This window comes from Schistocerca cancellata, chromosome 5 (genome assembly GCF_023864275.1).
Source record: "Schistocerca cancellata isolate TAMUIC-IGC-003103 chromosome 5, iqSchCanc2.1, whole genome shotgun sequence".
Lineage (NCBI taxonomy): Eukaryota > Metazoa > Arthropoda > Insecta > Orthoptera > Acrididae > Schistocerca > Schistocerca cancellata.
In genome coordinates this window covers 433,011,523-433,027,848 of record NC_064630.1, presented here as the reverse complement: position 1 = coordinate 433,027,848, position 16,326 = coordinate 433,011,523, and the positions used below count along the sequence as shown (strand labels likewise).

Below are 16,326 nucleotides of genomic sequence, written 5' to 3'. Positions count from 1 at the left end.
TTGTGGTTAAAAAAATGCAGCTAATATGTACAACACTTCCCCAAATTTACATTCTATTTCTCATACTTGGATAATATTTGATTTATTTGTGAGACCCTTGAACATTTTGGAGTTGTGATGAATGAAGAAAAATGCCAGCTTTGACAAATGGAAGTAATATTTCTAGGACACTCCATCAGTCAAGCTGGGTTTTGACCCACAACCAATGCACTTGACTTATTCTGTCATCTCTCATAGCCAACAAACTACCAGGAGCTGCAGCATTTTCTCAGCATGATCAGTTTCTACAGATGCTGCAGGTGGCAGCAATACAAGCACCATTGACAGATGCCTTGGCTGGGAACAACACATTCGGCCAACAGGTTCGAACTTGGACTCCCAAAATGCAACAGGTGCTCAGCCAAATTAAGCTCAGCTTGCTACAAGCCACCAAGACTTTTCTTTCCACAGAAGCTAACAGAGTTGTAACACAAATGGTCAATTTACAATTAGGATCTGCTAGCCATGTATGAGGCCATGTGGCAATTCAGAGAAGACACTTAGGGTACATCAACAACAAATTACACAACCACTGACTGCTTGCAGGTTCAATATGGAATCCTGGAAACTATTGTTTTCCACATCTGTTCCACCACATGGATTATGTCAAATAATTTACCACTGATTTTCAGCACCTCAGGAGCATTAATTGTCTTGACCAGTTCACTGTCAGTTAGCATCAACTACAGGGATCTTAAAGCAGTGCAACAGGATCCACAAACCTGTGAACCTCTACAAGATACAGCATCCTCATTGAAAATGGAGTGGCGCATCATCTCCTGTTCCTCCACACAAGTCTGGTATGATATATCGCAACACCGGCTCTGCCCACTAATTCAGTTAGCTATGAGGAAGCCTATCTTCAATAATTTACATTGACTGTTGCACCAGATGTATGCTCTACTACTTAGTTTTTTACAGAATGATGTCTGGCCTGATGTGAAGTGACAGTGCAAGCTGTTGACTCAAATCTGCATATCTTGCCAGAGTTGCAAGACTAGTTGATACACACAGTCAAAGTAGTAGCAATACTGAAAGGTCCATTACATGTCCACCTCAATCTGGTTGGCAACTTACCAGAGTCAGAAGGTCACTGACATATTCTTTCCACAGTTGAATATGTGTTGGGTCAAAGCAACACCCTTGCCATACACAATGGTGGGAATGATGGTGAGAGCATAGAGTTGCGGGTACTGTGTTTCAGCTGCACAGCATCCATAACAACCAATCAGGCCTACCAGTTCAAGTCTGTATTGTTCTTCAAGCTATGTTGTCTTTGCAGCATCCAGTACCACCACACCACAGCCTACCTCCCACAGAGCAATGGACTTGTGAAATTCTGTTATGAAACACCCAATGCAACACTTAACACTATGTGATCAAAAGTATTCAGACACCTGGCTGAAAATGACTTACAAGTTTGTGGTGCCTTCCATCACTAATGCTGGAATTCAATTTGGTGTTGGCCTACCCTTAGCCTTCATGACAGTTTCCACTCTCACAGGCATACATTCAATTAGATGCTGGAAGGTTTCTTGGGGAATTGCAGCCCATTCTTCATGGACTACCACACTGAGGAGAGGTATCAATGTCATTTGGTGAGGCCTGGCACGAAGTTGGCATTCCAAAACACCCCAAAGGTGTTCTATAGGATTCAGGTCAGGACTCTGAGCAGGCCAGTCCATTACAGGGATGCTATTGTCATGTAGCTACTCCACCACAGGCTGTGCGTTATGAACGGGTGTTCGATCATGTTCAAAGATGCAATTGCCAACCCTGAATTGCTCCTCAACAGTGGGAAGCTAGAAAGTGCTTAAAACATCAATGTAGGCCTGTGCTGTGATAGTACCACACAAAACAACAAGGAATGCAAACCCCCTCCATAAAAAAACATGACCTCACCATAACACCACCGCCTCCAAATTTTACTGTTGGCACTACATACACTGGTAGATGACGTTCACCAGGAATTCCCCATACCCACACCCTGCCATCGGATCGCCATATTGTGTAGCATGATTTGTCATTCCACACAACATTTTTCCACTGTTCAATCATCCAGTGTTTACACTCCTTACACCATGTGAGGAATCATTTGGCATAAATGACCCTTCCACCACTGCAGCTTGAGAACTTCTGCAATGACTAACAGTTTCGCTACAGCCATATCCAATGAGCTCCCTCCAATCTTAGCTAGTACCACATGGATCAAAGTTGGGTGGGTGGAGGGGCTGTGGCACCACTACTGCGTTTCTACACCATAAAATGGACTAGATGTGTCCTGCCTTGCAGCCAGCCCTGGCGGGGCTGGTCATGAGCAATTGTGTGAAGAACACGTGGGCAGCTGGTAGGTTCGTTGGCCTCTTCCCACTAGAGCTCCACAATACATTTGAGTGGGGCTCTTTGCAGACCTAATCATTCATGACACATAATATCACACAAATAAAACTCTCAGATATTAGATAGTGCTCCCTCATGGAGGAATATCTTTGCCACTTCAGCCATTCTCAGTTCGCTGTGAATGATTGTATTGTATGCAGGAAATATATCTGTAAATTTTTTTGTTGACAATAAATTCATGTTAACTTCACTCACTAGCACACAGCTTTATTCTGCAAGACTCTTGTGTAGAATTCCTACAGTGGGACTGCACAACAAGCAACAGCATCTATTTCAATGTAATAAGTGTACTTTGTGATAAAGTGTTAGATTTGACAATGGAATCATTCCGCTATTGCCATCTTTCTCAATAATTTTTACTAAATGGTGAGTTCAAGAGTGACCTGCATCATGCTCTCTTCCATCCCAATTAGATTTTGTTTGGTGTGAAACATGAAACTGGAATTTCTACATGTGCATCAGTGATCTGAAAATCAATGTCCAGAATGTTGGTTTGGAATTTGAAGAAGAAACAGATAAAATGCAGTTAGGAAAATGAGCTCTTGGAGGAAGTGGGGTAGTTCTTACTTGCCCTGGGTCCAAACAACATATGTATCATTTTGAACATCTATAAAGTCAGGGGCAGCTTTTGTAAGCTAAGGGATGTCTCTCCCATGATGCAAATAAAAGTTGGCATGAGAAGAGTATTCCATAGCCCCCCACACAATCCCTTCTACCCAACTTATTTGTCTCTAGATCTGGCATGGTGAAAAATTTATCTGTTTCAATCAACTGTGCTAGGAGTTACATGCTCTGGACGTAAGTACTAACCATCCCAACTGTCTCTCTGCAAATTAATAAATTTCTGTAATTTTCTTTTCTATGCTTGTACATGATAGAATAACTAAAGCCAATGAAAAGAAACCTTCAAATATTAACAATGTTGATAAACTACTAAAAAACAAGTTGGAGTATTAGCTGAAACAGGCTTGATTGTGAAAAGAGAAAAAGAATATAACGGAACACCAGTAATCTTTGGTTGTATATTGATATATATCATGGTACAAAATTTAGAGTCCAGGCACTTGCTGATGTTTCATTTTTTTTTTTTTTTTTTTTTTTTTAACCAGAGTGTAATCTATTAGTCTAAAGTTTATTTCTGTTAACAAAAGGAAAATATAATGTATTGATCCAACTTAATTCTCATCTGCTTCAAGGATTAACTCTGCAGACATTATAACATGTGACACTGAAGAACATCTTAAATCATAAAGCCCTGCAACCTGTGGGTTATTTCACACTCCAGATGAACTCTGGAAGTAGATTAACACTACTGTTGTGAAAATATATATTTCTGATCTCCAGTGACTCACAGATGATGTCAGATCCATCTGTACAATGTATACTGCAGTGACCTACAGAACTACAATCCCGTATTGCTTACATGTAAACTGCAAATTCCTGAAACTCTATATATGGAGTGATTTATCTTGAACAAACAGTGCTTTATATGACAACCAGCATATATTGCAAAATCACAATTTATGTTTACTTCAGTTGGTATTTAAAACGCTAGGGACAATAGCAACTGTTGACTTTCTCCCTGGTGAGATATAAAGTCTTTATCACATCAGTTTCTGCTAAAAAGAAAGAGACTATTATGCAGATCTAATTAGATCTGGCAAAGAGAGGATTACCTTAGTGGTGAATAATGTATCATGTCACCTTGTACAGATAGTTATAGCAAAGATATAACTAATCAATAGTATGGAAAGCACAGTATATTTCAACAAATAAAAAGACATGAAGACTTTGTATAGTGCTTGTTGTATGGCTCATTTCCATGGATATCAAAATCTAAAGCAATGAAAATAGCTCTTGTGGATAAAAACAGCAAAGACATCAAAGATAAATTACATGTCTGAACAATGAGACTATAGGATCAGAGAAAGGCATAGTAGAGAGATAGCTACCCTAAGCATTTAATTTATTAGTGTAGATAACAACATACAGACACACACAGTGACACTTTCAGTTTTAAAATGAAATCCCAAAAAGCAACCTGTTATAGCACCTTGGTTGCAGTTATCACAGTAAACGTATAATGTGATGTAAAGTTGAAATTAATGTTGTTCTCAACCTTATAGTTGGTTAGAATACCAAAGTGCTTTTCTAGGCATGTTCTATTGGAAATGGTTTATCATTTTTGTCTTCCTGCTTAGCCAATTATAAGGAGACCTGCAGTTCAGGTCAACTCCAAACTACAGTATTCCTGTCATTTTCACAAATACAAATTGTTTCCTGATGTAAAGAATAATTGACAATTGACAGATAAAATTCTGGCATAATGTAATTGGATAGATACAAAATCTACTCACCAGGTGGTGGCATAAAATGTACTAAAGATTGTAAGCTTTTGGAGCCAGTGACTCCTCCTTATGGCAGATGGTTTGAAGGGGAAGGAAGAAGGGTGAAAGAAAAGGACTGGTGAAGCATAGGAATAGGATAGAATCCAGAATAGTTGCCCAGAACCCTGGGTCAGGGGAGAATTACCAGACAGGATGAGAAGGAAAGACTGACTGTTGGGGACTGCATCGGATGAGATTTGAAAACCTGAGAGCTTAAAGATGGAACACAGGGTAATATGCAAGAAAGACATCACTACCAAAACATTATGGACAAGTTATTAAGAGTGGAAAGCTAAGTGGATTGCATGTGATAGAGATGGGATGGGGTGGAGAAAAATAGATAAGACAGAAAATGAAAGATGTGGGAAACTAAAAGGGAGTGAAGAAAGAATAGTTACTGTGAAGAAATGCTAAGACCAAAGAAATTAACATAAGTTAAGGCCAGGTGGATGGTGTAAACAACAGTCGCATTGTAGCACCTGTTCCCACCTGTGGAGTTATGAGAAACCCATGTCTGGGGAAAGAATCCTGATGGCATGTGTGATGAAACAGAAGCTGAGGCCATGACTGTCACACTGTAGAGCATGCACTGCAACAGGATATTGTATGTTCTCAGTATACATCCACTGCCTATGCCCACTCATCCTAACTGATAACTAGGTGGTGGTCATGCCAATGTTAAAGACCAAACAGTGTTTATGTAACAGCTGGTATGTGATGTGTCATTTCACAGGTGTCTCTCCCTTTGACAGTATATGTTTTGCTGGTTACTGTCCTGGTATAGGCCATCGTAGGAGAGGGGGAGAGGGTGCATAGGGCAAGTCTTATAGTGGGGATGGGCACAGAGGTAGGAGCCATAGGATAGGGAGATGAGTGCAGAAGGAGCATAATACCTGACAAGGATATTGCAGAGATTGGGAGGGCTAAAAAAAGCTGTTCTAGGTATGGTGGACAACATGTCAGACAGAATCAGCCTCATTTCAAGGCATGATTTTAGGAAGTCAGAGCCTTGTCGAAGTGGCTCATCAATACATTCAAGGCCAGGATAATACTGAATGACAAATGGAGTACTCGTAACCTGATTTTTGGAGGGATCAGCAGTACCAGGATTGGATGTGCTAGTCCAGGAAATCTGCTTTTGAACTTGGCTCATGGGATAATTATGTCCACTGAAGACTGAGGTGAGAATGATGGTCTATTGCTGTAAAGAATCTGCATCAGAACAAATATGTTTGTCTTGAATCCCAAAGCTGTATGGGAGGGAATGTTAGAAATGGTAAGGATAGCAACTGTCATAGGCAGATACTGTTGTTTTTTAGTAGGTTTAATGTGATCATTAGTGAGGATGAGATCAATTTCAAGGATAACAGTATGAGTCTGGAATAGGAATATGTGAAATTTAATTGCAGTAATCTGTTTAGAGATTCTAAGAATTTTATAAGCTCAGCTTCAACATGAGTCCATATGGAAAAGATGTCATCAGTGTATCTAAACTAAACCCAGGCCTGAAGGCCTATGGATCCCAGGAAAGTCCCTTCCAACTGAGCCATGAAAAGGGTTGCATAGGAAGGAGTCATCCTCCTTCCAATGGTTGTGCCCCTTATCTATTTGTATGCCTGTCCCTCAAAGGTAAAGTAGTTGTTGGTAAATATAAAGTTGATTAAGTCGAGCAGGAAGGGTGTCATGAGTTTGGAATCAGGTGGGCACTGACTGAACGAACAGACCATGTATGTTTGGGATGTTGGTCTAGAGGGAAGCGGCACCAATGGTGACAAGCAAGGTATGTGGTGGGAGTGGGCACAAATTTCAGATGATCTAGGAAATGGAAGTCTTTGCACTATGGGTTGCAGGTGTTGATCAGCTAAGGCAGATATACATTCAGTGGGTGCTTTGAAGCCCACACCTATGGGACAGCCAGGATGATAAGGTTTGTGAATCTCACGAAGAAGGTAAAAGTTGAGAGTGCTTGGTTTGGGTGGGGTAAGAAGTTCTATGGAATGAGGTTTTGGTCCTTGTGAGGGGCCAGAGATTTTAAGGAGAGACTGCAAGTCAGTTTGAATCACAGGGGTGGGATGTTAATTGTAGATGCTGTACATAGAGGTGTCAGACAGCTGGCATAGATCTTCATTTACATACCCCTGTTGGTCAAGTATCCCTTGTCTGCTGAGAGGATAATGATAGATTCATCAGCTTTTAGGGTAAAAAAAGCCTGGAGTACTGCAGAGGACAGGGTAGGGTCATGTTGTTGGGAACCTGAGGAAGTGTTGTGAAGCAATGCTAGATGAGAGGAATTCTAGGAAGGCTTGTAAGTGAGTACACAACTTGCCACTCAGTATAATCCTGGCTTTGAATGTATTAATCAGCTACTTGACAAGGATATGATTTCCTAAAATCATGCCTGAAATGAAGTTCATGCTTCTGACAATTTGACCGCTGTCTGACATTATGCCCACTATAACTAGACTAGCTCTTCATTGCCCTCACAATCTCCACAATATCCTTGTCAGATCCTATCTCTTTCTGCACCCATCTCCCTACCCTATGGCTCTTACTCTATTGCCACCTTCACTGTAAGACTTACCATATGCACTCTCCTACTACCACCTACACCAGCCTTAGCACTGGGAAAACATATGCTATCGAGGTGGATGCTCAGGTGAGATACACCAAACAACCCCTTATAATTAGGAGTTCATTTATTTACCTCTTCACACAAGTAAGGCTTACAGAGAACCGGCTGGTGGAACTACACAAAGATAATGTTTTGCTAGGTCCAAAGATTATGCTCAGATTGATACTTGTGTTGATCTCATCAGCACAGCATAGGTGCATTGGTGAGCTTCCGTGAGAAGAACTGCAGAGGCGACGTTTGGGTGTCGACTATCTGGCTAAGGACAGCACCAAGGGCAGTACCGCTTGCATCTGTGGTGATGAAAAGCTGCGCATTGGGATGAGGATGCGCGATGGTGCAGGCCTCGGCGAGAAGATTTTTGAGGGCAGTGAAAGAGTCAGTCATAGCAGGGGTCCACGGAACGGGTCGAGATCCAGAAGTTTTGGTGCCTGCCAAGGCGTCCATCAGTGGAGCCTGAATCTCCGCAGCCTGAGGTAGATGACGGCGATAATAATTAACCGTCCCCAGAAATGGCCAGAGCTCTTTGAATGATAAAGGTCTGGGTAGGTTTAGTATTGTTTGTACTTTGTCAGGGAGCGGTGAAATGCCATCGGCAGAGACCCGAAAACTAAGAAAAGTGACAGCGGGTTGATGTAGCTGCAATTTGTCCTGGTTGGTCTCGATGCCAGCTGCCACAAGAGTGTCCATAACAGTTTGCACATGTTGAATGTTGTCCTCAACGGTGGAGCTGAACACAAGAATGTCATCAAGATATGCAAAGCAGAATTTTAGGCCAAATCGCACTTCGTTGATGAAGGGTTGTCAGGTCTGTGTTGCGTTTTTTAGCCCAAAGGGCATGAATCTTAACTGAAATAACCTGATTGGGGTGGTGATTGCTGTCTTCTTGATGTCTTCAGGAGCCATGGGGATCTGGTGGTAGGCCTGTTTGCAATCAATGACAGAGAACGTGGTCGCACCTGCGAGGGAACTGGTAAAGTCGGCAATGTTGACAATAGGGTAGGTGTCCATAATTGTTCATGCGTTTAGTCGACGGTAGTCTCTGCACATGTGCCAGGACCCATCTTTCTTGGGTGTCATATGAATGGGTGTAGACCAGCTGCTGGCAGAGGGTTCGATGATACCAGAGCTTAGAAGTTCAGAAATCTGCTTTTTAAGGTCGGAGAGGTGCTCGGGACAAAGTCGACATGGTTTACTGGAGATCAGTGGGCCAGGTGTGAGGCGAAGCTTGTGAACCGTGCTGTTGGTGATGATGGAAATGTTGCCGGCGGCACAGGAGGCGGTTTGTTTACAATGTGAGGTGGGCGGGGCAGGCGAGGCGAGGTCGTGGTGTTCAGAGCCACTCAGCGGATCTGATGGGAGCCGAGGCAGCGAAGTGTCCCAGGAGTCAACGTGACAAGATGGCCGCCGGCCCGAAGCAGTGGCACCGTAGTCGAGTGAGCTCGGTAGAGCTCGTGAAGTGTTAGTGAGTCCATTGTCCGAGGGCGCGGCCTGTGGCAGCATGGTCGCGGGCGAAGTGCTAGGCTGTGTTGTCAGTGGCAGTCCCACAGCAGTGCGCAGGAGCCGAAGTTGCATAGTTTGAGGTGCTGTCCGCGAGGGGAGGGGTAGGAGCTGTCATTACAGGAACATGTGACGCTTGTCACGCATGCGCACTTGTGTCCGGCCCAGTGTCAAGTGCTGCCATGTTAGGGGGGGTCTGGTCCTGTGGAACTGTCAGTACACGTTATGGTAGACCTGATAGCACAGTTGCGAGGGTAGCAGGAGGTAAGCACATGGAGGCTCGATTATATGCTCAGATCAATACTGGTGTCGATCTCATCGGCGCCACACTATCAAAGGGAGAGGCACCTGTGAAATGACAAATGTTGTATACGAACTGTTATGTAAACACTGTTTGGTCTTTCACATCAGCATGACCACCACAAAGTTATTATTTAAAACTAGTGTGCATAGGCAGATGGTGTATATTGTCAAAATGTAATATCCTGTTGCAGAACATGCTATACAATGTGACAATTGTGACCTCGGTGCCTGTTTCACCACACATGCCATATTTTTGCCCTTTTTAACTCTTATACAATGTTTTGGCAGTAATGTTCCACCTTTAAGTGCTCAGGTTTTCAAATCTGATCTGGTGCAGTCCCCAACAATCAGTCTTTCCTTCTCATGCTGTCCTGTAAATCTTCTCTGACCTGGTGTTCTGGGTTACTTTTATGAATTTTTGCCCTTTTCTTAAACCTAATCAGTCCCTTTGCTACTCCCCTCTTCCTTCCCCTTCAACCCTTCTGCTAGAATAAGGAGCCACTGCTTCTAAAAGCTTACAAACTTTAATAATTTTCATATGTTTGTTTTCCTGCCACCACTTGGTGAGTAGATTTTGTATTTATCCAATTACTTGATATTTTCAAAAATTAATTATTTTCATATGAAAGTTCTAGGATTGACCAGGTACTGGACCATGAACCTACAGATTTATGGTCTTACGTTTACCCAGCCAGTGAAGAAAACACCTTACTATAACATAACACAGACCAAAAGTTATTCTGAAGCAAAAACGTGTCTGGTGTAGTAGAAATGTAATTTCAGAGGTTAATTAGGGCTAATACAAGACATGTCGGTAACTATCTCTTTTATTTTGCCTAACTTTGTCCTTTTCCCAAATAAATGCTCAATGTTATCACTATGGTGGAAGTATGAGTGGACTTCAAAAAGTAAGTTACACATTATTGCAGCAATCCAAAACAATTTTATTGAATGTTGCACCTTACACCTCAAAGTGACACACATACCTTACACTGTTTTTCAACGTAATCAGCAAGACTCTGAGAACAATGACTGGAATGTTCTACAAATTGTTCAGTTCCTTCATAGTAGAAATCCTCTCCTTGGGCAAGGAGTCATTCGAGTACTGCTGTGAGAACATCCTCATCCTTAGAAAAATCTCTTTCCATCCAGATGTTCCTTCAGCTTGCTGGAAAGATGGAAAACACATGGTGCAAGATCTGGCTTTTATGATGGATCACTGTCACCCACATGTGTGCAACCTTGAGCAAATTGTTAGTGCCCTTTCAGTATGCCTGAACATCAAATTGTATTTCGTCCATATAGCACCAGAATTTCATGGAGAATCTCTGTACAGTTTAGACATTTTGGCCACAAGACTCATAATGTCCCATGTACTTCAGTTTTGGAGCATGTTTCCAATTGCTATGCCACTTCATTCTCACACTGTGAGGCACCTGTTATTTGTACTGTAACAGAGCTGTGTCTGCAGGAAACCCAGAATATGTTCTCTCTTCTGATGGTGTGCCATTCTTGTTGGGCAATGGCTGTAGTGTGGAATGACTTGCTTTTGGAAGTCTCTATGCATGCATCAAATATTACTACCTTAATGTATTTTCCACAAACCTCAAATTCATTGCAGTTACTAGTTTCATACTTGATTACCTGAAAATCTTTTGCTTTCTTGTTATACCCAATATCATATAATAACTAGGAAGACTTTTACAGAATAACAATAAGTTGACTGACATTTACTTTACAGGTTGTAGATAGACCAGGATTTTTTGTTGAACCAACAATTATAACGGGACTGCCACATGATGCCAGTGTAGTGCAAAAGGAAACATTTGCACCAATTGTCTATGCCCTGAAAACTGCAAATGTTGATGAGGCAATAAAATGGAATAATGAAGTTAAGCAAGGTTTATCATCCAGCATTTTCACATCAAGCCTGGAAACTGTTTTTTCAAAGGTAAGCACACCAATCCTGGTTGAATATGACATGTGACTTTCTTTAAAATATATGTAACTTCTGTATCTTCTTTTCACATAATTCTTCACGAAAAGGCAATCAATCTTATACAGGAGTTTTGTCAGAGAGGAGATTGTTACTTGGTCTCTTGGAAAACCTCTCTCTCTTGAGCTAAGATTGCAAAGTGAATGTGTTGTTGTTGTTGTTGTCTTCAGTCCAGAGACTGGTTTGATCCAGCTCTTCATGCTACTCTATGCTGTGCAAGCTTCTTCATCTCCCAGTACCTATTGCAACCTACATCCTTCTGAATGTGCTTAGTGTATTCATCTCTTGGTCTTCCCGTATGATTTTCACCATCCACACTGCCCTCCAATACTAAATTGGTGATCCCTTGATGCCTCAGAACATGTCCCACCAATCAATCCCTTCTTCTAGTCAAGTTGTGCCACAAGTTTCTCTTCTCCCCAATTCTATACAATATCTCCTCATTAGTTATGTGGTCTACCCATCTAATCTTCAGCATTCTTCTGTAGCACCACATTTCAAAAGCTTCTATTCTCTTCTTGTTCAAACTGTTTATGTCCATGTTTCACTTCCATACATGGCTACACTCCACACAAATACTTTCAGAAACAACTTCCTGACATTTAAATCTATACTCGATGTTAACAAATTTCTCTTCTTCAGAAATGTTCTCCTTGTCATTGACAGTCTACATTTTATATCCTCTCTACTTCGACCATCATCAGTTATTATGCTCCCCAAATAGCAAAACTCATCTACTACTTAAAGTTTCTCATTTTGTAATCTAATTCTCTCAGCATCACATCATTTAATTCGACTACATTCCATTATCCTCATTTTGATTTTGTTGGTGTTCAGCTTGCATCCTACTTTAAAGACACTGTCCATTCTGTGCAATAGCTCTTCCAGGTTCTTTGCTATCTCTGACAGAATTACAATGTCATCGGTGAACCTCAAAGTTTTTATTTCTTCTCCAATGATTTTAATTCCTACTCCAAATTTTTCTTTTGTTTCCTTCACTGCTTGCTCGATATACATATTGAATATTGGGGATAGGCTACAACCCTGTCTCACTCCCTTCCAAACCACTGCTTCCCTTTCATGCCCCTCGATTCTTGTAACTGCCATCTGGTCACTGTACAAATTGTAAATAGCCTTTTGCTCCTTGTATTTTACCCCTGCCACCTTCAGAATTTGAAAGAGAGTATTCCAGTCAACATTGTCAAAAGCTTCCTCTAAGTCTACAGATGCTAGAAACATACATTTGCCTTTTCTTAATCTTTCTTCTAAGATAAGGCATGAGGTCAGTATTGCCTCATGTGTTCCAACATTTCTACGGAATCCAAACTGATCTTCCCTGTGGTCGGCTTCAACCAGTTTATCCATTCGTCTGTAAAGAATTCGTGGTAGTATTTTGCAGCCATGACTTATTAAACTGATAGTTCAGTAATTTTCACATCTGTCAACACCTGCTTTCTTTTGGATTGGAATTATTATATTCTTCTTGAAGTCTGAGAGTATTTTGCCTGTCTGATACATCTTGCTCACCAGATGATAGAGTTTTGTCAGGGTTGGTTCTCCCAAGGCTATCAGTAGTTCTAATGGAATGTTGTCTACCCCTGGGGCCTTGTTTTAACTTAGATCTTTCAGTGCTCTGTCAAACTCTTCATGCAATATCACATCTCCCATTTCATCTTCATCTACATGCTCTTCCATTTCCATTATATTTTCCTCAAGAACATCGTCCTTGTACAGACCCTCTATATACTCCATCCACCTTTCTGCTTTCCATTCTTTGCTTAGAACTGGGTTTCCATCTGAGCTCTTGATATTCATACAAGAGACTCTCTTTTCTCCAAAGGTCTCTTTAATTTTCCTGTAGGCAGTATCTATCTTACCCCTAGTGAGATAAGCCTCTACATCCTTACATTTGACCTCTAGCCATCCATGCTTAGCCATTTTGCACTTCCTGTTGATCTCATTTTTGAGACGTTTGTATTCCTTTTTGCCTGCTTCATTTACTGTGTTTCTATATTTTCTCCTTTCATCAATTAAGTTCAATACTTCTTCTGTTACCCAAGGATTTCTACTAGCCCTCATCTTTTTACCTACTTGATCCTCTGCTGCCTTCACTACTTCATCCCTCAGAGTTATCTATTCTTCTTCTCCTGTATTTCTTTCCCCCATTCCTGTCAATTGTTCCCTTATGCTCTCCCTGAAACTCTGTACAACCTCTGGTTTAGTCAGTTTATCCAGGTCCCATCTCCTTAAATTCCCACCTTTATTATTATTATGAATTTGGTAGTATTGTAATTGGTGGGGCTAAAGCTGCCTTATTTATACCTGCTCTAAGGCTATTCTGGTAGCTGTTACACAATTTGGTAAGGTTATCTTGGGAGCAAATCTGTAAATCTGTAAATTTTGGACAGCAGCATTGAAGTATACACGTTCTTTGTTAGTGATGTACATGTTCAGTAATTTTTGTGTGACATTCATTCTAAGCTGTGCCATTTAATTGACCATGGCCTTACTTTTATGAGGAAGATTTGTAGTCTCCTTTCAACATAGATGTAGTTTTGGATCTCATGAACTTTGAAATACACACAGAGGTTGCCAAGGTTTGCAATGCTGACAGCATGAACATTTCGTACAAATATGTTTGTTATAATCCTTATAGTCATTGTTCTACTTACCATCATTTTCCCCATTCAGTTATTTAGACTCAGGAAGAAAATTTCATAACCCTGATACCATTTTTGTACATGGTTCCTGCAAGCCAGGAAGCCCCTCCCGTGCCCTTTCTTCACTTTCCTTAATTCTACCAATGGATTTTTTTAAAAGTTTATGTCTCCTATCTATATGACATAAGGTACTTGAGGATGCTGTTTTTTTCCCTTTTTTCCAATCTGGTGGATCTCTAATCACAAAAAAGTCTAAAAGTAAAGAAATATGAGATCTCATTGCAGTTTAAGGGACTTCTTTTCATCTTAACTCTCATATTTCATCAAATTAAGTCTCTCAAATACCTGTTGTTCATTATACAGCAAATCACATGAGAATAGTATTTAGTAAATGCCATGAAGCATTTATTCAAATCTGATTGCTATCCTCACCTGACAAGCTTCAGCATAACCATAATTCTGGACTTAGGAGTCTTTTCCCTCCAACTACTGCAAAATCTCACCTGCTGTCTATGTTTACCTCAATGTACTACTGCACATGTCCCCCTAAGGGTTAACTTCTGCATCCATCAGTTCTTTCACTCTACTTTAACCTCATATCCTGCACAAAATTGATTATGCTGACTGTTTTACCACTTAATCATTTCTTCCACTGAATGTGTTTCTGCCTCTCACTATACAATATCATTCAAGATTGCAATCTTATTAATCAACTGCTTCAGTTATTCATTCCATTTAACAAGAAACAGATTACCTAAAATTCTAAAACTTCCCAGGATCAACTTCCTCTCTTCAACTAACTTGAACTATACATTTGTCTGTTCCTATAATTGTTCATCACTCCAGATTATTGTAACTCTTGCCCATCTAAGCAGCCATGTTGTAAAAATTTGCCCTACATTCTCTGTCATTATCAACAACTCAGGTACCACAACAGTTGAAAGTACAAACACAAGATGCAAGGAGACACATGATCTATCAGCCTAATTTGTAGTAGTACTCCTTTCATAATCACAGAAGCAACAAATAAACTAAAGTCACTCACCTGAATGCCAACTAAACAAGCCAAATCAGTTTTCCAAATTCATACAGCACTCTGTATGTTACCTTTGTGCTTGACGCAGGAGATCTAGCCTACTTCAAGCTGGTGAGAAATTTTAATGTCATCTTTAATTCTTCATTAATATACCCAAATCCCTTCTGTTAAATAATAAGTGCCTAGGTGGAAATAAAAACACAATTTGTTATTCAGTTGGACAGATAAATAAATATTTTTCTTCTTTTCAGTGGCTTGGGCCAAAAGGCTCTGACTGTGGGGTCGTGAATGTGAACATCCCAACAAATGGAGCTGAAATTGGAGGAGCATTTGGTGGGGAGAAGCACACTGGTGGTGGCCGTGAATCTGGTTCTGATTCCTGGAAACAATACATGAGGCGTGCTACTGTGACTATTAATCACAGCAAGCAGTTGCCTCTTGCTCAGGGCATTAAGTTTGATCTATGAAACATAATATGTGTAAAATGACCTCCATTAACAGATGTTTGAAAATTTCGTATTACGAATCACATCCAAAACCTATGACTAGCCTCTTATAAAATGAAAACAGGTTTGTCTTGATATGATAACTTTTGTTTCATTGAAGGAAATATTTCATTTGATAAGTACTTTTTTATAGGTACAAGGTGGGCAAAATAAAACCGTCCTGGAAATATTTCATGCACGTTAAGATATACAATAATACTCACATCATCTACAATTGGGCTGGACAATGTAAGATAGGTTGTCTATATTAAGGCTCATGGAATAGTTTTCTGGGTGAGTTTTATTTTTTCTAACCTTACTTTGAAACTGAAACCAGAAAACATTTTATATTATGTACACTACAATAGACTGATAACAGGCAACTATGTTAAATTGGAATGAGTTACTATGGAATACATTCAGAAAATAAAGTTTAAGTGATTGCCTAAATTAAAATTGTATTATTACACAAAATTTATTACCTAACACACATATTAGATATATAAAGCTCACTTCCAGTTTTAATTTCTGATGAGAAGAAAATATTTAATTTGTTTAAGGACAAGAAATGTCATTCACCTTAATAAGTACTGAAAAAATATAAATATAAGAAATACAAAATGTATAAATTTACAGTCACCTGTAACTTTTGAAGATACAGCTCTTTGCAAATTTTCCTATTAATTTTACATATCTCATTTATGGTTATAATGACCTTGCACTTCTTACATTTTATGATAAATAGTTGATCATAGACTCCAAAAGTTCAATGTAACTCACATTTTCTCACAAAACAAACTGCAGAAAACTTCAGCAATACATCACTGTTACTACCTACTGGTATCTCTTCTTCATAATTCATTCTTTACACTGGCATTTGAATTATTCTTC

At 40.2% G+C, this 16,326-nt stretch overlaps 1 protein-coding gene across 1 annotated transcript in view; it reads left to right on the top strand.

The window, feature by feature from the left end:
• The window catches only part of LOC126189041 (alpha-aminoadipic semialdehyde dehydrogenase-like), a 134,512-nt gene extending 118,623 nt beyond the window's left edge, over positions 1-15,889 (top strand). Inside the window, exons 7-8 of the mRNA XM_049930893.1 lie at positions 11,000-11,209; positions 15,202-15,889. Coding sequence (XP_049786850.1) covers positions 11,000-11,209; positions 15,202-15,417 — 426 coding nt within the window. The 3' untranslated portion in view covers positions 15,418-15,889. The remainder of the gene's footprint in view (positions 1-10,999; positions 11,210-15,201) is intronic.
• Positions 15,890-16,326: the final 437 nt, after the last annotated feature.